Source organism: Alligator mississippiensis, chromosome 6, assembly GCF_030867095.1.
Source record: "Alligator mississippiensis isolate rAllMis1 chromosome 6, rAllMis1, whole genome shotgun sequence".
Lineage (NCBI taxonomy): Eukaryota > Metazoa > Chordata > Crocodylia > Alligatoridae > Alligator > Alligator mississippiensis.
In genome coordinates, this window is record NC_081829.1 from 46,287,122 (window position 1) to 46,313,333 (window position 26,212).

At 43.1% G+C, this 26,212-nt stretch overlaps 1 protein-coding gene across 2 annotated transcripts in view; it reads left to right on the top strand.

Annotated features, from left to right (window-relative positions):
• The window catches only part of BICC1 (BicC family RNA binding protein 1), a 246,362-nt gene extending 220,421 nt beyond the window's left edge, over positions 1 to 25,941 (top strand). For both annotated transcript variants that reach the window (XM_006267113.3, XM_059729841.1), the window contains 4 exons: positions 3,734 to 3,890; positions 8,743 to 8,903; positions 13,467 to 13,566; positions 17,274 to 25,941. In XM_006267113.3, coding sequence (XP_006267175.1) covers positions 3,734 to 3,890; positions 8,743 to 8,903; positions 13,467 to 13,566; positions 17,274 to 17,404 — 549 coding nt within the window. In that variant the 3' untranslated portion in view covers positions 17,405 to 25,941. The remainder of the gene's footprint in view (positions 1 to 3,733; positions 3,891 to 8,742; positions 8,904 to 13,466; positions 13,567 to 17,273) is intronic.
• Positions 25,942 to 26,212: the final 271 nt, after the last annotated feature.

Consider the following 26,212-nt stretch of genomic DNA (forward strand, 5'->3'; position numbering starts at 1 on the left):
AGATAATAAACACTGTTATCAGCTCTCTGCTGGCTTGCTTGCCTATCAGTTTGCTGCAGACAGTATAAAGAAGCAGGGAGGAAGGTTGAAAAGCTCCATATCAACAGATACATGCACTGCAGATACTCCCCTTGCCTCAGAGTGCTAGTAGGGGGCTGTGGTCTGGCAACACTCCTGCCCCTTGAGCAGCCAACAGGGAAAAGCCTGGGGTGGTGCAGGGAGACCTCCCTAATCAGAGGTCCTGCCAGGGCCTGGTCGTGCCCTCCCCCCCGCCCCACCTCAGCTCAGTGCTGTGCAAGTAAAGGGAGAGCTGCTCTAGCACCCCACAGCTTCTAGCCTGAGACACTGCAGGCATGTGCCTGAATTTCCTCAGTCCAGAGAGAATATCTGTCCAGTCACCAACCAGTTCAGCCTAGCCAGGTTAGACTAACCTGCAAAGATAGAACAATTCAGGCTCAGGCTTTTTGAATGTCTGTCCCTAGCCTTGGGGAGGTTAGATCACATTAAAAATGGCTACCCGATCAGCTTCATCAAGGTGCAGACCTTACACTTAGATCCCTATAATTAGGTGGATCTAAGTGTGAGCTGTACAGAGGTTCAGGAAGCTTGGAGTGGTCTAAAAATTGCTGACCCAATCTAAGTTAACTTAACCTCCAAAGTAGTAGTCTAACCATAATAAGCTCAGGCGAAACTGATCTAACTGAACTTCTGTACAGCTCCCAGAAAGCCCAGCCACTGGCACCAGCCCTGTAGTGGCAGTTTTCCTACCACTTCTTGGTAAATTGAGTTGGGTAGGATGGGGGGGCACTATTTATCTGGGAGTGGGGGAGGTTTGGCGGGGGGGTACTCCTAAGCCCTCCACTATCCCAAGAGCCCTGCTATAACCCCCTGGATCCCACCAAACCCTTTGAAACCCCCCAACAAATAAATCCCTCTCAGCAAACTGCTCTTGCCCCTTAGTCCCTCCCGCAGACCTGTTTACCCTCAGACTCCCTTCCCCACCCTCCCTTGAAGCCTTCTTGCTCCCCCAATACCCGCAAGCCTCCCCACTAGCCCCATCACCCCAAATGATCAGGTGGCCATTTTTAACCCTCTCTAACCTCCCCAAATGTGTATCTCTGCCCTTAGTGGCAATCATATTTCAGGTTTACATTGATATTTTCCATATTATTTCAGTGTGTACGATAGTAACAGATAAATCAGTTGTTTCACAGATACCTGTTCAGTTATGACAAATGTTACAATAATCTTTCTTAAACAGCTCATGTCATTTGTTCCGTCTTTTCCTCAGGTGGTTCATTTCTGGTGTGCTTTCTTACAATGTATGTTATTGAGAAATATTAAGGCAGATGGCTTTATATTAATACTTTATGTAGAAAATAGAGATTCTCATTCAAGAGCCTGTCTATGTGCATACTCCACTGTGAGACAAATGTGTATCTTGAGCACTCCAGCTGCCATATGTTGACAGATGGGTGGATAGGACTGCTTCCACCCAGCAGCATCAGTCATCATCAGGGATCCTGGTTTTCCCTGATATAAAATCGCAAATTCTCCAATAAAAAATTGCAAATTCTCTAATAACCCCCCCCAAATCTGTGATTAAAATTAAAGGCTCTCCATACCCCCCCTCCCAGCCCTGCTTGTGCCCGTGCTCCCCCAGCCTTGTTGAAAGAGGGGGGCCCCCAGCTGCCAGGGCTACAGACCTGAATCTGCAGTCCCTGGATCCCATTCTCTCCTGCTGCAAGGAGGGGTGCTGGCTCCACACCACAGCATGCTCTCCCAAGGTGAACAAGGGGGGACCCATGCTTCCCAGACCTGTGTGGAGGGCGGGTGCGGGGTTCCGCCCTGTTGCCCTCCCCTGGGGCCTGCACAGCACAGTGGGCCTGACCCGGTGTGGCAGGGAAGAGCAGGACTGTGCGGAGAAGCTGCTCACTGCTGTGAGCTCTACGCTGCCCTGGCCACACACCTCCTGTGCATGGGGCTTCTTCAAGGGGCGCAACCCCACACAGTTGCTCTCACTGCAGCCGTGCACACAGGGAGCATGTCACCAAGGCAGCACAGAGCTCACAACAGCGAGCAGCTTCTCCACACAGCCCTGCCACACCAGGTCAGGCCCACTGGGCTGTGGAGGCCCCAGGGGAGGGCAGCAGGGCAGGAACCCATGCCTGCAGTCTGCACCTGGCCTGTGTACAGATCTGAGGGGTCCGGGTCTCCCCTGTCCTCCTTGGGAGTCAGCGCTACGGCAGGGACCCAACCCCACCTCCCCTGCCCCCCCGGACTAGCCACCCGGGGCCCCGTCCCACTCCCTCCTGGGGCCTTGCAGCTACACATTGTGGCTCTGGGCCTCAAGCCCCATGCACCTCCCAGCTGGGCAACAGCCCCAGCCCTGTCCAGCACCCTCCCTCCCTATGGGGGCTTCAATCCCCCTCTTTCCCCTCCCCCACTTACCTGCAGGAGCTGCTCTCTGGGCTGTTTGGGGCCATGTACATGTACATGCATGTGGCACCCCCTGTCCCACTGCCCTCCTCCTGCACTTCCTCCCAGCTGCCAGCCTGCAGGGAACTCATTGCAAAACTGCAAAATCCATGGGTTTCTCCGGAAAATGAGAAATCTGGGTTTGCCTCCAGTAAAAAGTAAAATCCGGTCTTCATTCTGTTTTTCCATGGGAAATAAAAAACCCGGATCCCTGGTCATCAGCTGTCGACCAGCTCGGGGCTTTTTCTGGAGCAGGTAGGCAGTAACGTCAGCTGTGGACACCATGGGTAGGTTCAGTAGCAAGGACACAGAACTTGCCTCTGCCATCCATGCCTGGCAGGGTGGAAGCTCCTGCCCAGAGCCTGCCAACAGCTTCAGCTGTGTACCCAAGCAGAAGCTGCTGCTGTGCTAGGTGGGCTGCAGTGTCTCTCTCTGTCTCTTTTCTCTTCTCTCCATCTTTCTCTACCTCCCTCTCTCCCCCTCCCTCCAGAACCCCGCCAAAGCTGACGCTGTCACCCACCCAGCTGTCACCACCCAGAAGGTCCTGCCTGGGTCCACAGCTGAGCACTGGGGCTCCTGACAAACTACAACTTTTGCTGGGTTCTGGAGGAAAGGAAGGGGGGGAGGAGAGAGATAGAAAGAGAAGAGACAGAGATAGACAGACAGAGGGAGAGAAGAGAGAGGAGGGAAGAGAGGAGGAGGAGAGAAGTGATGAAGAGAAGAGACAGAGAGATGGATGTGGCCTTTGAGAGGTCCCTGAAACTCATTAAGTGGCCCTCCAGCTGAAATGATTCCCACCCCTGGGTTTTGGCGATGGTTGTATGTAGGTTGGTTCAGATAGAGTTGATCCCCTCTCAGGCAGGCATTTGTACTAGGTGACCTGTGGAGGTCTGTTCTGGCCCTACTTCTCAATGATTCTCAGAATTCCAATTACTGTTGAGTGATGTCCCTCTTCATAGAATCTTATAACAAATTTAGGAATATAAAAGACTTTGATATTGTTTGTTTGTTTTTTTAAGTAACTTCTACTTGAATTTCATAAACTTATTACAAAAACAAGAGCTCTGTCTAGAATATGTAAAATGCATTTATTACTTTAATAGCAATTACCTGTTAATAATGTATTTTAAACCTTAAAATCTGGTGTATTTTTATGGGATTATTTTCTGGGAAATGACCAGTCAATTTGCATTGAAACTCTTATTGGTTTTGCACTAGTTTTTGTTTTCTTTTTTTTTGTTTTGGGGACTTGCAGGGTTCGTCAATGTCTCTCTCACGTTCTAACAGTCGGGAGCATTTAGGAAATGGCAGTGAGTCTGATAACTGGCGAGATCATAACGGTATTGCTCCCACAACTCATAATGAATTTGTCTCATCGATTGGCAGCCCCAAACGAAAACAAAACAAATCCAGTAAGTATTTCTTGTCAATGTATTTCATTAAAAAAGAAAATCTTGGGATTTGAGGTTCAAATTTTGCTTTAATTGCCAGGTCCTGCATTTTTAAATGTGGTTAACTTCAGTAAATATTTGCCTAAATATTTTAAAGGATTTAATTAAATATATTAAACAGTTTGTTTGAACAAGTACAAAGCAAAGACAAAACTGGATAATAACTACATGACAAATTAATGTTTCAAAAGAGGAAAATTCATGGAAAATAGCAATGGCACAGAAAATGGTGTCCCTGGAGATTCTTATTTGTCAGTGAAGGTTTCAGTGAACTAAAGCAAATAAGAGTTCATTCAGATTCAGATCCAGATTCTGCAGAACAGCATCAACATTGATCTGAGGTTACCTAGTAAAATCCATAACTTTTTATAGTTGTTTTCATAGCAATACTTTTTGATGCATGATTTTTAAGTAGGATGAGTAGAGGCAGATTAATTTGGTAATCTGTTTCCTTGGATACAAGTTACACATATTAAAAATTATGAACAGGTGTTTTTAAACAAATTGTTTCACAGCCTACTCAAAACTGCTATGAAGTTGATCTCAATCTTAAATTAACTGATTGAGTTTTTAACTTTCTGGAATGGGCAAGTATAAATTTGCAAGTTGCTAGGAAAAGAGAAAGCAAAGAAAACTTCTGAGAGTTTTTGTGCTTTTCTTTAATCCATGCTAAAAGGACCTGTATCCCAGGTTAATTTAACTAATTCAGAAGTGAGAATTGGATGTTCTTAGAGAACATGACTTAAAGAAGGAAATGTTGCTTTTTCCTCCTGAATTTGTAATTCTTCATCCTGAATTGATGCATTTTACCTTTTTTGAAACTGCTGCAAGTTTTAGCAAAGGTACTCCATAAACACACTTTTAAGCACACTTTTGCATATACTTGTATATAACGCAAACCATGCATGAAATTAATTCAAAGCCAAAAGGCTCATGATTTACTGTATAGTTCATTGGGCTGACCCCCAGTAGAGTCAACAGTGTGTCAAGCCATGGTGACTCCACAGATAAGCACTGCTTAGTAGTGGTGTGCTGATTCAGATTCGGCCCGAATCAGGGACAGTGATTCAATTCGTTGATTCGAATCGCTGTCCCCGATTCTATTTGGCCGAATCTGAATCTGAAGATTCAATGCTGATTCAGAGAATCAGCGTTTCGGACATAGAGACAGCTTTAAAAGTTTTTTCTACATACTTTGAGGTAGCAGGCACAGCCCGTGATCACTGCAATGCTGGGGCACATGGAGCGTCCCACAGGAGTGCAGGGGGGGCCCTCCACATGCTTGGTGGCGAACCCGGAAGTGGACCGGAAGTACTTCTAGTCCACTTCCAGGTCTGCCGGGGAGCATGCTGGGGGGCCCCACCACACCTCCCCGGCTCGGGGGGGGGGGTGGACTGGAAGTGCTTCTGGTCCACTTCCGGGTCTGCTGCCGAGCACACTGGGGACCCCCTTGCGCTTCTGTGGGACACTCCATGTACCCCAGCATTGCAGCATTCACGAGTCGCCTACTACCTAGGGGTATGTAGAAAAAACATTTAAAGCTGTCTCTATGTCTGAATCTCCTAATCTTTCCAAATCTTTCTGAATTGATTCGGAGGGTTCCGATTCATAGATTTCATAGATTTCATAGACATTAGGGCTGGAAGGGACCTCGGAAGATCATCGAGTCCAGCCCCCCGCCCAAAGGGCAGGACGTCAGCTGGGGTCATAGGATCCCAGCAAGATAAGCATCCAGTTTCATCTTGAAGGTGTTCAATGAAGGCGCTTGAACAACCTCCGGCGGCAGGCTGTTCCAGACCTTGGGGGCTCGGACAGTAAAGAAATTCTTCCTTATTTCCAGCCTGAAACGATCTTGTAGTAGTTTGTGACCATTCGTCCTCGTCATCCCTTGGGGCGCTCTGGTGATTCAATCCGGAGACATTAAAGGGTCCTCTGACTTGATTCAGATTTGGAGATTTGGCCACCAAATTGGGCATAATCTCTGCCGAATCGAATCAGGGACCAAAGTTTTGCACAGCCCTACTGCTCAGTATATGTGTGTGTATACCAGATACCCCCACAAAGAATCTGTGCGCTAATTAGCCCCTTACTTGTGATTGGAATTGGTGTTCTTGTCATGAGTCCTAGGATCCTCCAGAACTTTGTATGCAGATGACACAGGGCACCCTAGTTTAGATCTATCTCATGGAGGGCAGGGCCACAGTAATAAGAAGCAACAGGCTGAAAGAAGGGATGACATAGGGAGTCTGGGTAAACTGTTTAGGATCCATTTGCTGATATTTGCCAGACATTTAAGGCTGCTAAAGTAGCAGGAATTATTGGAATTAGGAAAAAAAAGGCACAGCTCAGCTGTGGGAATGAAGAGGAAGTTGAAATGTATTCAGTGTAGTGGCTAGCCATGACTTGAAAAACAACTAAGGGGAACTGCACCAATGGGTTTTAGCATATATCTTTATTCAAATGGCTGCACTTAACCCATCCTTGTTTTAGGCTCCCATCAGCATAGTTGGTTTCCATTACTGAGCTCATGCTGTTTTTTCAACACTTTAATGATAGACAGTACATTTAATGAAGTTTCTTTATATTCAAAAGTAAGATGAGGAGCTTTCCCCCATGCTGATTGCATGGGGACTTGCACCTTGTCTTACATTCAAGTGCATATGATATTCTTTTCTTTTCATCTTTGTTTAGTTTTTCCCCAAACAAAAATCTATTTTTTTTCTCTCTGTTTCTTTCCATTTGTGACCCTATCCCTTTCTGACATTGAACTTGCCTTCCCTTCACACCTTTCTGACTATGCCGTGTGGAATCACCATCTTTGGGACTGTTCTTTTCCTCTACTGAAAGAAGCTTTTTCCTTTGTCTGCGTGAAAAGGAAAAAGAATCCTGAAGTTGGCTTTGGTTCTATCTGATCACAATCATGGCTTCTCCTCAGGATGCAAGCTGTATCCATCTTGCAGTAGCACTTTATTTACATCTGATGGGAATGTTGACAGTCTGTACTCCTAAAACAATCCCATGTTCCCAGCAAATCTTTTATGGCTTGGGTCCCTTACCACCCAAGACAAAAAATAAAGAGTGAAACTAGGCTCCAGTTTTACCTCTTCGGTAAATCCACACAGTCTGCTTCCTACCATAGCATTCTCCCCAGCATTCAGCATCTTCGTATATTTGATGCCTAAAGAAAACCTTCAGTCTTCTCAGTTCCAAAGAAGCTTGAAACCATGGAACTAAAGTCCACTCCCTGAAGGTCCATGTTTCATATCTGCACCAGGACCCTAAGTCTTAATTGCCTCATCCTTCTTGTTTCAAAATGTCACACTCCCCAGTGGTTTCTGTTGAAACGTGTTACTGGTCCAACATAGGTGCTGAACCCTTTGGTTCAGTCAGTCATCTTCAGCCAACAAAGGAAAAGTACTGGAACAAGTACCCTAGGAGCTCTCTGACATCACCTAGTCCAAAGAGGAGCATCTCTTCAGTTCCATTGCTGACTTCCTTCTGGCTCTGAAATCCCAGTTCCTGGTTTTACCTCAGTTGAGTGTTTTTAGATCTTGTGCACCAACCCTGCTCTTGAAATAGCTATCTTCCCAGTGTTGATGACGTTTGCAGTCTAAGCAGTCAGGTGTTTTCTCTGGAAAACATACCCCTGCTCATTGATATTTTATTGGTTTCACGTGAAGATCTTTCACTCCTTCCTTCAGTTCCTTCTACAGTTCTGCTTTTAGGCCTGGTTCTGAAATTAGTCCTCTCAGCAACACTCATAGGGTTTGACTCATAGTTTTTGTCAGGTTCCAATATGGAACACAGTTTTTCTTATTCAGAAGAACATTGCAAGGTCATACATTCATATTAAGGACACTTCAACTCCTCAGCTGATGTAGAGCTCAGCACCTCTGTAAATCTGACCTTTAGTACTTTGGTACTCAGCAAATGAAAAGCACTATGTAGTCATCTCTGTATTCACTAGTTTAAGTGACTTGCTGAGTGTCACACACAGAACTCAGGAATTGGGAAAGAACTGAATTCACCAAAATAGCCGTTTTCTATGCCCCACCTTATTTGTCACTCACCTTCCGTTTCCTAAAATCAGTGATGTATGGCACCTACAGTCAATACCCTCATTTGATCAGAGGCTTGTTTCACTCCTTGAGTACCATTCATCTTATTTATTGACTCCAGAAGGAATCTCATGGGAAACAAATAGTATATGGTCATGTAATTAAAAGCTATCGTAAGTCAGTCCCCTTCTATGTATGAGTTAATGTTCCACAAGCAACCTTAATACTTATGCCTCCCAATTTCTGAGAGCTTGACTTCTATAACCTTTGTATTTTAATGTAGCTCTTCAGGATAAAATAATCTGAGTATTTTCAAATTTAGTGTTCTTTAGATAATATTTCTTCAGGATTGTGTTTATTTACTAGCTATTCAACCTTTGATTGTACTTTTTATTAAACGAGGTAATTGTTTCATCACTTGATTCTCTTATTTCCACTGTAACAGAAGTGACGGAATACTATTTCCCCATCTCTATTCAGACTATTGCTATAAATCCATCCTTGCATCTGTTTTCTTTTCCTCCATATCTAGATCAATAACAGATGTACAGTAAAAGCAACCACAAAAAGTGATTTGGCTAATAAAAAGTTCTTTTGAAATTCATCTGATTTCTTCAGACTACTGTTGCATTAAACACTTAAATTAAAAGTTTCACTAAACAGTAGAATTTGAAATATCTTGGAAATTAAAATTTCTTATTAATATATGTGTATTCAAGTGATTGAAGCTACCAGTGTACATCTCTGTCTTTCAGCTGAACATTATCTCAGCAGCAGTAACTACATGGACTGTATTTCCTCGCTGACAGGAAACAATGGTTGTAACTTGAACAGTTTGTTTAAGGGGTCTGACCTGCCTGAACTGTTCAGCAAACTTGGTTTGGGTAAATACACGGATGTTTTTCAACAACAGGAGGTTAGTATTTTTTTTTTTTTTACATACATCCTTGTGTTTGATGTGTATTTTATAACTGCACTAGATCACCCCAGTTAGACACTAAGAGCATGTCTATAGGGTACAAGGCACTGCTGTGCAGAGATACTGCATTATGGTTCCAGAAGTACTGTGGTGTAGAGACACGGTGCTTCCCCACCCCATGCACACATGTTCTAATTCTCTCAGAAGCTGTTTGGTTTTTTTTCTTGAGTATTCCATCAGTGCTGTGTATGCTCATTCCTTCAATTGAAATCAAAAAGCTATCTTCCTTTTATGTAACTAGACAGGGTAAGGCAATTTCTGTATAATTCTACTACACACTCCCTCCTCCTCCTGCACCTTAGCTAACTCTTGCAGCAGAATAAGCATAGTCCTGACATCACAGAAAGTTGAGCTTCGGGGGTTGTTACATAAAACCCTAAATAGGTCGCAGTAGTTTCCAGTCAGCTTTCAAACAGAATATTGCAGTGTTTCTTAGTAAAACAAGCATTTAATGCACACAGATAATTTTGTAAATAATATTTGAAATACCATGGATAACTTCTAAGTGCTATCATATATCAAGTGTACTGGTGTTCCTCATAATATTCTTCAAATTTTTCATCTATATTAAAACATTAAAAATTGACATTTCAGCATAACATTTACACCTTGCTATTCCGGCATCTACAGAGAAACACATCCCTATCTGATTTTTGTTCAAAGATAGTGCCTTCATTTTGATAGTATGACCTTCATAGATAGCATGAGTTACTTGGGGTCTTCAAAGCATGAGAAGAATGGCAGTACCTCAGTCCTTTACAAAGACTTCAGAATTCTGTCAGCAATAGTCCCAGGGTATCCACAGCTATCAGCATTCCACTTCTTTGGGTAATATACAGCTACTTTCTTACTGATGAAACAAAAATCTGTAGCCTGTATCCAGAGGAGTAAAGAGATCAATCCAGTTCCTACCTTGGCCTGTTTCTAAGTCTAAGGACACAGCTAGACTCCAGATTTTCTCCCCACTACATTTATTTCTGTTTGTGCACCAAAGTCAGTTGCTATAATATAAGGCATATGAGTTGTTGCCCTGTGAGTTCAGGCCAACTCTCAGGATCTCAATATTGCTCTGTTAGGAGGGTGTAACACAATTGCACATATACAAACACACCAATCAATTAGGTGCACACACAGACACTACCAGCTCAAGCACATACACATCCAAACCAGCCTAGGCATATGCATACCTATCACCAATTCAAGCACATACACACTACACACTAAAAATTAGACAAAAATCAATACCCGCACATTCAGTGTGCATACCCAGATCACTAATTCATATGTCATGCACACAACAATATATACACACACTCACCAGTTCACACACATACAACCACACCTACACATAGGTAAGTTCCTAACTTGGATGATACAGTATGTATGTGTGTGCTTGGGGTACCTGGGATACTTGGTGGAAGGTTCAGGTGAGAGAGAGAGAGAGAGAGAGTTAAAGTGTAGGGAGTGAAAGTTGCCAAAACTGGGATTAGAACCGGTGGACTAGAGAGAAGCTGACTGAGGAGCTGAGGCTTGGGTTTACTTAAGATCAAGTGGCCCCAGGGTTACTCAAGGCCACTGGTGCATTGGGGGGGAAGAAGCCTGGTGGCAAGGAGGAGACAGCCAGAAAAGAGAAAGAGACAGAAACCTGGGATCTTGGGGCTGGAAACTAAGGCAGACAGCTGAGATATTGGGGGGGGGGGGCAGATAAGTGGTGGCAAGGAGGAGACAGCCAAAAAGAAACTGAGTCAGAAACCTGGTTGCCCAGGGGAAAAGGCAGGAGATAAGGCATTGGCAAAGAAACAGGGGGGTTGGAGGCAAAAAGGAGCTCAGCACAGGTGTTAGAGGTGGCAGCGAGCCAGAAGCAGGAGAGGGAGAAATGAGACAGAAGTTAGATGGGCGAGGAGCAGAGATTGGAGCAGGGCTGAACCAGAGTAAAGCAAAACCCAACTCGGGGGTCCAAATAACAGGTTAATTAAACAGACAACACACCATACAGCCCCATGAAGTTATTGGTTCACATGCACGTGCGTGCACACACACACATGCACTCACAATGGCAGCAGGAAAAAGAGACTCGGTGGAAACGCTGGAGTATAGGAAGGGAAGAGAAACAGAGTCCAAGTCCTTGGTTGAAGAGAGGGTGGGGGGGTAATAGCTACCTATCCAGGCTGGAAAGGGTTTTTGTCCAGTAGATGTTGTCCAGAGGGGGGTCGCCGGCAGGGCCTCTGGGTGGACAAGTGGTGTGGCATGGTGTTGATCCAGGTGGAGAGGGCGTCCCAAGGAGTCAGTCTTCACTACCCCTTTCATGGGGCAGACTACCTCTGATCTCCTATGGGGAGGGCCTGTCTAGGCAAGGTCGGTCCTGTTCCAGAGGGCTCCAGGTGGACTTACTGAGCATGTGCAGCATTGACACAATGGTGGGTTGCCTCATCTTTTGTTTCTTGAATGCTGAGGTTGGTTCCAAGGGCTGGGTCATTGGTCCAGGTATTGGTGTTGATGGTTTGGTCATTCAGAGGGAGCTGTTTTTAGACCTACTGCCATTGTCTCTCAAGCACCCTCATTCATCCCCATTCATTCAGGAATCAAGTTACATAGGAAAGGTAGGTGTGAGTCGTGGGTTACACAAGCAGTCCTGGGGACAGAATGGAGACTTGACAAACAAAATGGAAACTTGACATGACTTATGCTAATTTACATATGGCCTAAAACAGTAATCACACAATATAAAAGCAGTAAAAAAAAAATCAATACAAAACATAATAATTATCACTTATAAAACAGTGACTTATTTGCAAAGAGGGGAGAGAAAAATAAATCTTATTACTTAAAATAAACTGTTAAAGCTTATCCTACATCTTAGCTATCTTATACTTATCTATAGGGAATAGAGAGGGAGAGAAAAAGTCAGAAATGGTTGGGGAAGGGGAGGGAATGCATTTTAAAGTAAATTAAAAAAAGAAAAACTGGGGGTTTTGCTACAGAGTTATTCATTTAAAGGGCAAGTTTCCACTGAATGATGTTTAACTTTTTAAAAGATAATGAACTGCAGCAGACATGCCACAAATTAAGCCACATGTCCCCCCGAGTGGCACTCAATCCCTTGCCTCTGCATAATCTGCCACTGTTTGCTGCTTCCTGCCCTATTTGCCACTATGCTCCCTCCCCAATGTCCTGCAGGCCACACACACAGCCTGCTGGTGTCATTTGTGATATTCATGCTGCAAGTTGGCCTTTCCTGAACTACAGCATAATTAGTAAGGATAGTATGTTGTGAAAGGTCCTGTGGTTTAATTTTCTTTAAGGTGGTACCAGCATTCTGGTAGCACTTGCTCTGTTTCAGCTTATCAGTATTTATAATACTTTAGAAACAAACATTTCACAGAAATTTTGAAAGTTACAGAATCTCATGAAGTGCAGTAAAGCATCACTAAATCAATCAAACTTTACTTTTTAGCCTGTTTCTAATAAAACATCAAAACAAATTATCCGTCACTAAGGTCCCTTCTACGTGTTACAGGTATTGCATAATTAACTGGTTAATAGCATAGTTACCTTCAGACCAGCTACATGTCCAAAGTGTCTATCACACCATAAAAAGCACCCACCCCCTATAAAATTGGACCTCAAAATGTATACTAACATTTTATAGCTCATTGCTATCGAACTTTAATTCACATGTGTATCAGGGCCTAACCTACAGCTGGGAGCCCTGTAAGCCCCTCCCAGCCACAGTGGTCCACCATGCCCAGCAAGGGCAAGAAGTCCTGCAGCTGTGGGGACCTTCATCCCCAGCAGTTCTCAAATCTGGGTCCCAGCAGCACAAGGAACCAGAGTCTCACAGCTGCGGACACTGGATGTCAGGACTCAGCTGGGTTCCAGCAGCTGGGGGGCATGGCTGCCCTCGGGTTGCTTGAAGCTCCCGCAGCTGAGGGATCACAGCTGCTGTGATCCAGCCCTGGGAGTGTATGGGGTGCCCCCACATCTCGGAGCCCATCAACTGAAGGGGCTCCAAGCTGTAAGAGATTGCTTTTTGCCAGTGTGTGGGGAGCCTAGGATCAGGCTCCCCCTGCACCAACAGTAAAGCGCAAAGGGATCTAATGCATGATCCCACAGTCATGCCTTCTGCCATGCACACGCGGCATGGCAGGAGGCTCAACTGTGTCGATCGTGTATTAGATCCCATCTCACCTTTGCTGCTTGTATAGAGGGGCCCTAAGGGTTGTAGTACAAAAGGAATCTGTTTCATTTTCCCCTTTTCATTTCATTTCAGTGATTCATTGCCAAATGGAAATTTAGCGATTGCATTATAGACATACAGAATAGGCATGTAAAATCAATAGAAATAAAGTTAAACTTTATTTTCAGAGCCAGCTAGTACTACACTCATAAATAACAATTTTAGGTGGTAAGTTTCAGTTCAGAAAGGAACTGGTTGCTGAAATATTGTGCATTTTATGTGATTTGAATCCCAATATTTAATTTTTGTTTTCTTTCTCTTAGATTGATCTTCAGACATTCCTTACTCTTACGGATCAAGATTTGAAAGAGCTAGGAATTACCACTTTTGGTGCCAGACGAAAAATGCTGCTTGCAATCTCTGGTGAATAAATAAATATACTTAGCACTTAAGGTTGTAGATCCGAAGATTTAAAATTAATGTTAATTTTTACTATAAGTTGAATTGACACCTCCCACACATTCAAATGATTCTGCAACTATATTGCACTTCTAAAATTAGTGTTGGGTTGGAAAAGGTAATCCCACTTCACAGAGGATGTTGATAAAAATTTTAAATTTAAATATTTAAATGTAAATATATGGAAAAAAATTAAATATATGGAATCAGATCTTTTTCTTCCTGCTAGGCATTTGCATGTGATCTTATCTTGCCTTGGTGCTTGAAAACATTTAATACAAAAAATTCCTGAGTCCTTCTCCCCATCACTGCTTTTGTGAGTTAGTCTTCAGGCTTAGATGAATATTCACTATCCAACGCAGGGTGTCTAGGGCTCACACCAAGTCTAAAGCCCTTGACTTCAGAAGGGCCAACTTCAATGAGCTAGGAGACTAGTGCGGGAGGCACTAAGGGCCCAGAAGGTAGAGGAGATGGGAGCCCATGAGGGATGGTCATACCTTAAGGGGGCGATCCTCCAGGCCCAAAGGATAACAGTCCCTGAGAAAAGCAAGGGAGGGTAAGAGTGCTCAGAAACCCCCTTGGCTCAGCAAGGGCATTCAGCAATGCCTGAGGACTAAAAGGGAGGTGTACAACCAGTGGAAGGGAGGAACTATCAACAAGGAGGAGTACTCCTCCTCAGCCCGGGAGTGTAGGAGGGCTATTAGGAAGGCCCAGGCAGAGGTGGAACTCAGGCTAGTGTCCAGGATTAAGGACAACAAAAAGTCCTTTCTCAAGTACATTAGGAGCAAGAAGAGGGCACCAGGCAATGTAGGGGCCCCTGCAAGATACAAACAGTAGTCTGGTGGCCACGCCAGACAAGAAAGCTGATATTTTTAAGTTTCTTTGCCTCTGTTTTTCTGAACAGGGACTGGGATATCCCACATACCAGAGGTAGGGACAACCTTGGGGATAGTTCTATCAACCCTTTAGTCAGTCCAGATGTAGTTCATGATCTTCTGGAAGGGCTAGACATTTTTAAATCTGCAGGTCCATATGCCCTCCACCCAAGGGTGTTGAGGGAGCTGGCAGGGGTCATTGCAGAGCCTTTGGCCCGGCTGTATGAGCATTTGTGGTCATCTGGCCAGGTGCCGGGGGATTGGAAACTGGCTAATGTGGTCCCTATTTTTAAGAAGGGGAGGAAGGAGGACCCAAGTAATTATAGGCCTGTAAGCCTCACCTCGGTGCTCGGGAAGCTCTTGGAGAGGATCATCAAGGAGCATATCTGTGGGGTGCCTGCAGGGGAGATAAATGCTCAGGGGCAATCATCATGGCTTCACCAAACGCAGGTCCTGCCAGACCAACCTGATTGCCTTTTACGACCAAGCAACTAAATCCTTGGATGATGGTGTCGCTGTGGACATAGTCTTTCTAGCCTTTAAGAAGGCCTTTGACACTGTCTCTCACCCCATCCTCATCAATAAATTAAGTGACTGCGGCATTGATGCCTGCATAGTTGGATGGGTAAAAACTTGGCTGATGGGGCGACCCAGAGAGTAGTGGTGGACGGGTTGTACTCAACCTGGTGAGATGTGACCAGTGGGGTACCCCAGGGCTCAGTCCTTGAGCCCAAACTGTTTAACATCTTCATCAGTGACTTGGATGAGGGGGTGGAAAGCATGCAGTCCAAGTTTGCTGATGACACTAAGATGTGGGGCAAGGTGGACACACTTGAAGGGAGAGAGAGGCTGCAACTAGATTTAGACAGACTACAAAAGTGGCCAGATGAGAATAGGATGGGGTTCAACAAATGCAGGGTGCTGCACCTTGGGAGAAGGAATCCACAGCATACATACAGGCTGGGGAGTTCCCTTGAAAGCACAGAGGCGGAAAGGGATCTCGGAGTCATCATTGACTCCAAGATGAACATGAGCCGCCAATGCCAGACTGCAGCCAACAAGGCCAGCCATACCTTGTCATACATCCAAAGATGTATCTCAAGCCGGTCCAGAGAGGTAATACTCCCCTCCTATGTGACTTTGGTCAGGCTGCAGTTGGAGTACTGCATTCAGTACTGGGCACCGTACTTCAAAAAGGATGTGGCCAGCCTGGAGAGGGTTCAGAGGAGGGCCACCCACTTGGTGAGAGGGCAGCAGGACAGGCCCTATGAGGAGAGACTGAAGGACCTGAACCTGTTCAGCCTCAGCAAGAGGAGGCTGAGGGGGGACCTGGTGGCTGCCTACAAGCTCATTAGGGGGGGATCAACAGCAAATAGGCAGAGCTCTTTTCTCCCCAGCACCACCTGGGGTGATGAGGAACAATGGTCATAAGCTGATGGAGAATAGGTTTAGGTTGGAGATCAGAAGGCAATATTTTACAGTTAAGGTAGCCAAAATCTGGAACCAGCTTCCCAGGGAGGTGGTCCTCACCCCTACCTTGGGCAAATTCAAGAGGAGGTTGGACGATCACCTGTCTGGGGTCTTGTGAACCCAGCATTCATTCCTGGCTGTGGCAGGAGGTCAGGCTAGATGATCTGTTCAGGTCCCTCCTGACCCTAGCTACTATGAAACTATGGGTGCAACAAAAACAAATGTTAATGGCTTTTCAGGCATTTGAGCAGGATAGAATAAGATCACGCTTAACCCCTACGTGCCACTTGGACAACTAATTGGTGAGATCAGAGCCTTCGTTTTGTTCCAGTTAGGAACAAAAGTAAAAAAACTTGAAAATTCTCTCTGAAAGCGAATGGAGCCCTGTCTCCAGTCAGTGAATATTTATAAGAAATATACCACTGGATTTTTCAAACCAACTCCTAATTATAGAAAGTCATCTTATATCTTACTACAGTAAAAGAAAATGAAAATAGCTGCTATTGTTGATGCGCAACATGGTAAGTATGGACCAACCTGGACTTCCAATTTCTGGAAACACCATTAAATTTCACCTCCTTCTTGAATAAAGTGATGTTTGAGGCTTGTTCTCCTTGGCAACAAACCTCTTTCTATCAAAAGGAGAAGTTTTCTTCAACTATTTCATGGAAAATGAGAATCCTCTTTCTTTATATTGCCTTTAATGATATCATTTGCAAAATGTTTTTATTTATGTAAATTTGTCGTTAAGAGGGTAAATGATTAATGTACTAAATTTGATTATATTCATTAATTTTTTAAATCTTAGTTGCAAGTGATGCATACTTTTATAATAGGGCTTTTGTCCACAATAAAAGAGGAGAACGGAAAAGTATTTTGTGTGAAAAATAACTTTAGACTATATCTGGCAATCTAAACCTGTTGCTTGCGGGGAGCTGGGGAAGTTAGGGGCCTTTCTGAGGTGCCTGGTCATGATTGTTACTAGGAGGTTCAAAAATAAAGATCTGTGTTAACTTCAATTATTTAGAGTTATTCTGTAGAAAAACTCTGTCATAGCATTTTGTAACCTGATATGTCACAATGCTGTTCTCTGTTGAATGTGCAGCTGCATTTTTCCTTTTGAAAAATTTGCAGCCTTTGAACAGGATGTTTTAAGTGTTTCTGCTGCAGTGCTTTTGTCAGTTTTAAGGTTTTGCTTTGTTTTCTTAAGAATTTGTATAAGTGAATTTGATGCAATGTACTCTTTTCAGGAATTATGCCTAATCATAGAAACTCTGCATGAAGCATAATTTTGAAATAATTTTGTTATTGTTGTTTCCTACATAGAATTAAATAAAAGCCGAAGAAAATTGTTTGACCCATCAAACGTACGTGCCTCTTTCCTGGAAGGTGGAGCTAGCGGAAGACTGCCACGTCAGTATCACTCGGACATTGCTAGTATCAGCGGTCGCTGGTAGCAGTATGTTTTGTCTCACGGTCAACTGTAAAGATGGACATGGCAATCCTGTGGACAGCTTTTGCTGCACACCCACCCTCTGCACTTTGGGAGTTTGGGTATCAAGGACCAAAGTATTTTGTCTGCACAAGTACTGTGCCAAAAAAAGAAAACCCTTGTCTGTCATCTTTCAGAACACCAAATGTGGGTTATGTTTTACTCATTTAGAATGGACAGAATTTGCAATAATAATAATATAGGGTTCTTTGTTTAGTATTTTATTACCTATAACTATAATGTATGCACTGAATTTTTACTTTATTGAATGAAGGAAAAATGAAGAGCTGGAATGCCAGAGAGCATAGCTTTTGATTTTATCAAGATGGATTTTTCTGGTACTGCTTAAAATAATTATTAAGGTCTTTCTGCACTTTATGTGTTCTGATTGCTTGTCCTGTGGAAATTTATTTTTCTCTCTTTTATTTCCATATAATATGTTGTATTGGCACTCTTCAAATTTTAAGGTGTTCCTATATTAGGTCAAATCTCACCATCAGGGTACTAAGAATCAATCTGTATGTAGATTTTTCCCCCACAGTTGCCTGAAGAAGCATTCAGAAATCAAACTACCTGGTAGTAGACCAGTCCTATTGTGTTCTTAGGAAGCAATCTAAAACTGTTTGCAACAAAACTAGTTCACTTTAACAAATGTAATGAAAGACTAAAATGGACCTTGCAATATTAACCCTTTGCAGTCATCATATGTAACTTCTGCCTATAATGCTACAACTGATTTTAATGGTTGTCTCAACACAGAGGGCTATTTTTAGTATACTGCCACTAGAGGACATTTATTTATATCAAACTTTTATATGTAGATTCTATATGCTAACAGTACATAACAAATTAAACTGAGATCTACTAAAAATTTCTGGTAGAGAATGAAAGGCATTTATCAAACTGGAGCTGTGCACCATAAGTTTGATGAAGCAGACAACTAATCTAATTTGGCAAGACCATACTGTTGCCATTTATTAAGTGACATATATTACTTACATGACTCTGCATGCAGCAATTAAGCAACATATATGAAATAGATGTTATAGCATCTGTTTTGATTTTAGGTTTGTGATTGTCAGCTATGAAGTGCTTAAAACTCTGGGATTTGAACTATTTCTGAAAAATTGGTTTAACAAAAAAAATAAGTCCATGTGATAACTGTCTAGAGCTAACTATAATATTCTTATACTGTGAAAGTCCAAAAAATATGGCAATATTGTTGCTGCATCTTTTCAGATGTCTGGTTATGGATTTATGAAGGGTTTTCATATAATGAAGGAAATTATAACATGCCTCTCTTTCTGCAATGCAATATGAAGGTTCCAAACATTAATTTGTTGAAAAGCATTCCCATAGGAAATATTGTGAATTATCTGTACTGTAATGTATTATTTATGTTCAGTGTACAAGCCTTTAAAGATGGACATGAACCACTGTCAAGTGCTCTTAAGAGAAGGCATTAGAATAACCATTTACAGTAGCTAATTTTATACAAAATGGGGTGAAAATAGTTTTGACACTTTCCATGAACAATTATTTTAAGGTGAGAGAAGAAATTCAATATATGGAGACATTTGCACACACAAAGGGAATTTTTGAAAGGTAATTATTCTGAGGGCATTGATGATCAAGCAGTAATAAAGTGGCCTGTTGCAAATAGCAAAAATTAACTGCTCAGTATTGGTTTCAGCCATATCCACTTAATGGTGTATAGCTGAATAACTTCCACTGTAAATAAAATAGCAGTTAACTCTTTCTGTGTTTAAGATTATAGTATAGATGAACAAGTATAGACCTGCAGGTTGCATGCACACAGTTTTTACACACCAAAGTTATGTGCTCAAATGCCCAAAGTCTATGAACATATCAGATATTGTGTGTATCTTTTAGGCATGCTGAATTTTATGCAAGCAGTTGTAGTAGCCAAAGGCCTTAATCCTGCAAATATTTACTCTCATGCTTAGTTTTAAGCATATGAGTAGTCCCACTGAGATAAGGTTACTCATATTTAAAAGTAAGCAGTTGTGCAAGTTATGTTTGCAAGATCACTGCCATGGTTTGAAAATTTAGTAGCATAGAAACATTATAGTTTTACATGATATTTTTAAATAAACATTTAGCAACTCTACATACAAATTTCTTGCAATCTTTTCCTAGTTAGTCTGCTTAATTTTTAAGCTTACCTAATATTAAAATTTAAACATTTTTTCAGAAAAACTACACATCTCATTTTTTTCAGTTTTTTCATAGGTATATTGCATCTAAACAGTATTATTTTTGGCGGCTGACATTATTACAGTGTTAAGTTGATGTGATCTTTTGCTGAGCAGTGCTTATATCATCCACACCAAAGTAAAAAAGTTCCCAATAATAAAATGATCTTGAATAGGTCTGCACATGCACAAAAAACACACTGGAAACTATTTTTCTCACTTTTGATTCCACGAAGGGAATATCACAATACAACATACAGTGTTGTCAATGTTGTATTATGCACAAAATATTTGACTTGCTAGATTAAAATATTAGTTTTAAATCTGTGCCTTAATAGTGACCAGTTATCTGTAAATCTAGAGCAGATACAGACTATTTTTGTGGGTTGTGTCCTTTTAGTGATTTTTTTTAAAGAAAGATGAAATTAAAACATAAAAAATGGGGATTTTTCAAAACTAATCAATTGTTACATGTAAAAAAATAAATTTATATAACCCCCTTATAATCTGATTGGTAAAAGATGTTTTATTTAGACCCTAGCTCTTGAAGCAGTTGCTTCTTAAGAAAACACCAGAGCTGAATTTTCACATATTGCAACATACGTTTCTTTCCCATTGACTAATTTCTGTGTGTTCCACAATTCACAGTATTTCATAAAAAGTGTTTTCCCCTCTGGCTTTTGATTCTGAATAGTTGTCAAAAAGTTGCAATTTTTTTCCTGGGGTGCCTACCAGAGATTACAATAATTCTGGGACATGGAATCAAACTAACAACTTTTCCTTATTTCTTTCCTGTCAGCATGGAACATGTACTTGTGAGTGCCAAATCATGGCAGTCATTAACACAAACAAGAATACACAGGGGTTTGGAATCATGGAGATGTGGATTTAGCTCTGCAATTTCATAGGGCTTTTCATGCTGCAGAAATATGGGTAATGGAGCAGGAAGAGGGGTTGGATAAAATCAAGCAGTTTCTTCTTCATTAAATGGAGCAGCTTCTATCCTTGGCCAATGAAGAATTATTAGTGCCACAGGGTAGTGATGCAAACAGAGATGACCAAGAGAAGCTGAACAACAGCTGATTCCTAGAAACTGTGCCAAGTTCAGTCTAAAACCCCGAGTTTCCCTCAGCATGGAGAAATGTTGCCCTTATCCTCCAGAAGGTTAACATTCCCAGTTGGAAGCCTAAACAATTTTGGTGTTGGTATATCAACTGTCAGCTGTTTCCCTGAAAGACTGAAGTGCTCTGATGGAGGTGCTGTCCTGTCATGTCTCAAACTGTTGCCAGGTGTAGGAGGCCATTGATGGCATTTTATGGATGGAGTTTCCAAACTCTTGCACCTATTCTTTGTTTTTCAGATGGGGCCAAAGACTTTATTAACAGGAAGGAGAATTTCCTCATGACATATAGCAAAGCCTGATGTATTACCATGGAAGATTCACTGGTATTAATGTGAAGTGGCCTGCAAGGTCCATGATGCCAGGATAATTACAATCTTATAGTTGTTGGCTGAAATGAGCAAAAGAGTATTTTCTTTCCAAACCATTGTGTGCATTAATGGAACAAGGAATTTTGAAAGATTTCTTTCTGAGATATCCAAGTCTTGCTTACTGGCTTAGGTAGCTTCTCATTGAACATATGGCCACAAAAAAGGGATCTTTAGTGACAGTCTCAGTGGAGCGTATTTTTGGAACACTGAAGCATAAGTGGCAGCAACCTATGAAAAGGTTTTTTACCTTGTTTGATAAATTCTCTGCACAATGCCTACACAGCATCTAGGAGGGAACCTGGCGCATGAATTGGAGCAAAAAAGTAGAGACATTCTGAACAATTTCTGAGATGACAGTAGTAGAAGGTTTCTCAGTAAAATTCCCCAAATGGAGAGAGAAAAGTTTTGGGGTTGCATTTTTCTCCTACTTGAAGCCAGGTAATTGTTGTGAATCAGTAAATTCCTGTAGCTATGTTCTTACGTTAGAATTTATTAGGGTTTGAGAGTATTGGAAGGAATTTTGTAATACCGTTTATGGTTACAGATGTAAATCAATGACATTTTTCAGTAGAGTTGTACCAAAATAAACTGAAGTGGCAGGTGATGGCTCTAAGGTTTAATGTAAAGGCTTCCTATTAACAGGCTATTGAGTTTCATTGATTCATAGATTCATACATTCATAAATTGTTAGGGGCTGGAAGGAACCTTGTAGATCATCAGGTCCAGTCCCCCTGCACTAGGCAGGAAAAGACAACTGGGGTCAAATGAGCCCAGCAAGGTGACTGTCCGGTCTCCTTTTGAAGATTTCCAGGGTAGGTGACTGCACCACAACTGGCGGGAGTTTATTCCAGTCTGGACACCCTGACTGTGAAGGAGTTTTTCCTGGAATTGAACCTGAAGCAGCCTTCCAGGAGTTTGTATCCATTGCTCCTGGTCTTCCCCAGGGGTGCCCTGGTGAGCAGCTGTTCAGCGAGTTCTTGATGTACTCTCCTAATGTAGCAGTAAACTGCTACCAAGTCCCCTCTCAGCCTTCTTTTCTGTAGGCTGAAGAGGCCCAAGCCCCTCAGCCTCTTCTCATATGGCTTGTCTTGCAAGTCCCTGATCATATGGGTGGCTCTTCTCTGAACCCTCTCAAGTTTTTCCACGTCCTCATTGAAGTGCGTTGCCCAAAACTGGACTCAGTACTCCAGCTGTGGTCTCACCACTGCAGAGTACAGTGGGAGTATCAGTTCCTTAGTTTTGCATGAGATGCAAGGGTTAATGCATGCCAACGTGTTATTCACCTTGCTGGCCACAATATTGCACTGCCGGTTCATGTTCATGCAATGGTCGATCACTACCCCTAGGTCCCTTTCGGCTGTGGTGCAAGTCAAATTGTTGTCACTGAGCCTATAAGGTATTTTGGGGATTGTTTGCCCCCAGATTGAGCACCTTACACATCTGAGTGTTGAACTTCATATGGTTCCGGTCCACCCAACTCTCCAGACTATCCACGTCCGCCTGTATCTGCAACCTATCTTCTGGCGTGGCCATGCTCCCCCATAATTTGGTGTCTTCCACAACTTGGCCAGTGAGCTTTTCAACCCCACATCCAAATCATTGATAAAGATGTTGAAAAGTACTGGTCCAAGCATGGACCCCTGTGGGAAACCCGTTGTCACATCTCGCCAGGACAATACAGATCCGTTCATGAGAACTCTCTGGGTCCTACCATGCAGCCAGTTTTCCACCCACTGAACCGTTGAGCAGTTTAAACCCACAATCTTCCAATTTTTCCACAAGGATATTATGGGATACTAGAACATTGGAAGTCTAGGTATATAATGTCGACCTTCTCTCCCACGTCCAGGTGGCAAGAGACCTATTCGTAGAAGGAGATGAGATTGGTAAGACAAGACCTACCCGCGATGAAGCCATGCTGATTGTCGTTCAGAATCTTACACTCAACGAGCATATCGCACATAGATTCTTTAATAAGATTTTCTGTTTTTTTCCTGGGATGGAGGTTAGGCTGATTGTCCTATAGTTGCCCAGGTCCTCCCTCTTCGCCTTCTTGAAGAGGGGCACAATGTTGGCCCTCTTCCAATCCTCAGGGATCTTCCCTGTGTGCCACAATTTCTGTAAGAGTTTTGCCAGGAGTTCCTCAATGACCTCAGCCAGCTCGTCAGCACTCTCAGGTGAAGTCCATCTGGTCCTGATGACTTATGTCTAGCTTTTTTAGTTGATTTTGCACCAGCTCAGCATCCACATTGGGAAGGCTATCATTCCCACCATGCCCCCTGTGATCCTGTCTCACTTGTCTTTCCCCTTGGTCCAGTGAAATACTGAAGCAAAGTGGGCATTCAGGAGTTCATTTTTTTTCCTGAGTGTCCGTTACCAGCTGTCCCGAGGTGTTAAGCAGGGGCCCCATACTTCCATTTGTTTTCTTCTGCTCCCTACATACCTAAAGAAGGACTTATTGTCCTTGACTCCCTTGGCTAACTTAAACTCAGTTGCTGCCTTAGCTTTCCTAATCATTTCCCTACAAGTGCAGACCACTGTTGTATACTCCTCCTTGAGGACTGTCCCTAGCTTCCACTGTGTGTACACCTCTTTTTCAAGAGGACCCTGATGTCCCTATTGTGCCAGGAGGGCTTGCCAGCCCTTCTGCTACCTTTCCTGGGAGCGGCTTTCTTTTGTGCTTCGAGGATTGTGTCTTTGAGGAACAACCACTCTTCGTACAGCCCATTCGCCTTCCATCCTTGGTCCCGCATCACCTCCCCTGAGCCTGTTAAAGTTAGGACTCCAGAGGTCAGGACTTCACTGATTCTTTTAACCTTGGCCTAAGAAGTAGGTGATGTGGTCAGCACCACACTCCAGCCACGCCGCAGGGGACTCCTGGTACCTACTGGATAGAAGGCTGAGTGGGCCTTAGAGCTGTGGTGGGAGTGAAAACAATGAATGGAAGCCCATTCTTGTTCCCTTGGATCAACCCCAGGTCCTTTTAGTCCCCACTATGAAATGAGCTACGTGCGTCCCAGTAGGTTTGATGTAGCAAGGGAAAAATAATTGTAAAGCTTTGAGTCTTTTGGTACAGATGTCAAATTGAGCACACTGTAGGAGGAACTTAAATGCCAAATGCACATAGAGAGGCTCTTAGCTCTGCCCAGCATGTTGACAGACAGCTAGTACCAAGTTGTCACCAATGCAGTTAAATCGGGTTACTGGTAAAGCTCCCTTCTGCAGTATTTCCAGGCTAGCTGCTGATGGAATCCCCTCTCTACAGTGACATCAGAATGGTTGTTTGTATGGGATTAAGGGACCCTTTGGTAAGTTTTTTGATGCCATGCATCTAATTTTCTAATGCATCACTCTTAAGTTTGGAGATGGCATCTTCTGCAAAAATCTGGTGCAGGCCTCCTAAGCAGATAATTCAGGGGTGGGCAAAATATGGCCTGTGGGTTGAATATGGCTCAACAAGGGATTTTATCTGGCCCACAGTGTGTCCTGGCAGTGGGATGGGCAGAACGGGCTGAGGCTAGGATCTCAGGATAGTGACAGCATTGGGCTAGGACCCAGGGCAGAGCCATGATCCACTACCCACATGTCCCTGCAATGGGCACCGGTTCTATGGGTAGAGGCATGCAGGGAGCGGATCGTACCTCTGTCCTGAGTCCCGCATCTACACTGTCACCGCCCCAGGATTCTGACCCTAGCCCTTGTCCCACCCACCTGTCCCAGTCCTGGACACCACAACCACAGCCCCATCCCATCCATAGAGACCCTGGGATCACCAGGTGATGACAGCACAGGGTTGGGCCCTGGGGCAAAGCCACTTAATGAGTTTTAGTGAGCTGTTGTGGGGTGCTGACCTAGCCCACAACAGCTCACCAAAACTCGTTATGTGGCCCTCTGGCCCAAATAATTGCGCACCCTGATTGATAATGGGAGCATTACCAAAGGTCCTATATTGGTCTTATGCCTTGTGTCTCCTTTGCTTTGATTTGAAAGTGGGACAAGCACTGGAATGCATTCGTTTTCTCTGAGTGTCTTCTAATGATTCTTCTCCAGAAAGAATTGAGCATGCAAGTTGTGGGGGGTGGGGAGGAATAGTCAAGCCCTGGATCTTTGTAGTGGTTCACACAGAAGCATGGAATAGGTGTCCAGGGATAATCATGGCTGCTGTTATAGTTATATGAACTCACTACCAACTGGTATGAAAAGGCATACTTCTGGCAGCTCATTAGCATTTAAATGGAAAGGTGACATCCAGGCACTGAGACGGTTCAAGACGCCCGTTATTCAAAAAGGTTGATCCTGATGTGAAGCAGGCAGCATGAAATATTAGTTGGAGGACTGTGGAATAGTTAGGAACATATCTGTACAATTTTAAATTAACTCCACAATTGTGCTATCCTCTTCCAACCAGGCTTGTTTACTGGAACCTAACAATAGCTGCAACTTAATAGCAGATTACATGTGAATGCAAGACTATTTATCTTAAACTTAATGAGAGGTGCCCTAGCATAACATTTTTGTGTAGGCAGTGCCTGGAGAACACAGCTCTTTGCTGAAAAATGTTAGCTCACAAGGCGTTTCTAAGTACTGTCACAGTTTGGACAAGCATGCCATAGCTTGCAGAGTATGTGACAGCTCTGAACAAGGTTGCCCTTGACTTTTTAAATGTTTTGTGTTTGAGGTAAATTCTTAATATTGGTTGCTTAATTTAAGTGTTTGACCTTCAAGAGGATAAGGTATCACAACGATGATATTCTGCTATGTAATATTTTGAGTAAATTACGTTTTAATAACCTGAGTACGTTGTGCAAATATTTTTTCAGTTACACCCTTCTGCACAGTACACAAGCTTTGCGTGCAAAACCATGCTTTCCACTATCGATGGATTTTCTGAACCCCCATAAGGGTGAATCTTACACACAAATATTGCATATTCTTTGAATGCTTTACCATCTAAATATACTTTTAATGTGGTAAAATCAATCCACTACAAATAAAGTACTGTAATCCTTTTAGTGATAGGTTTCCAAAGGTATATAGGTTTTCTATTTGTAGATATTCATATACAT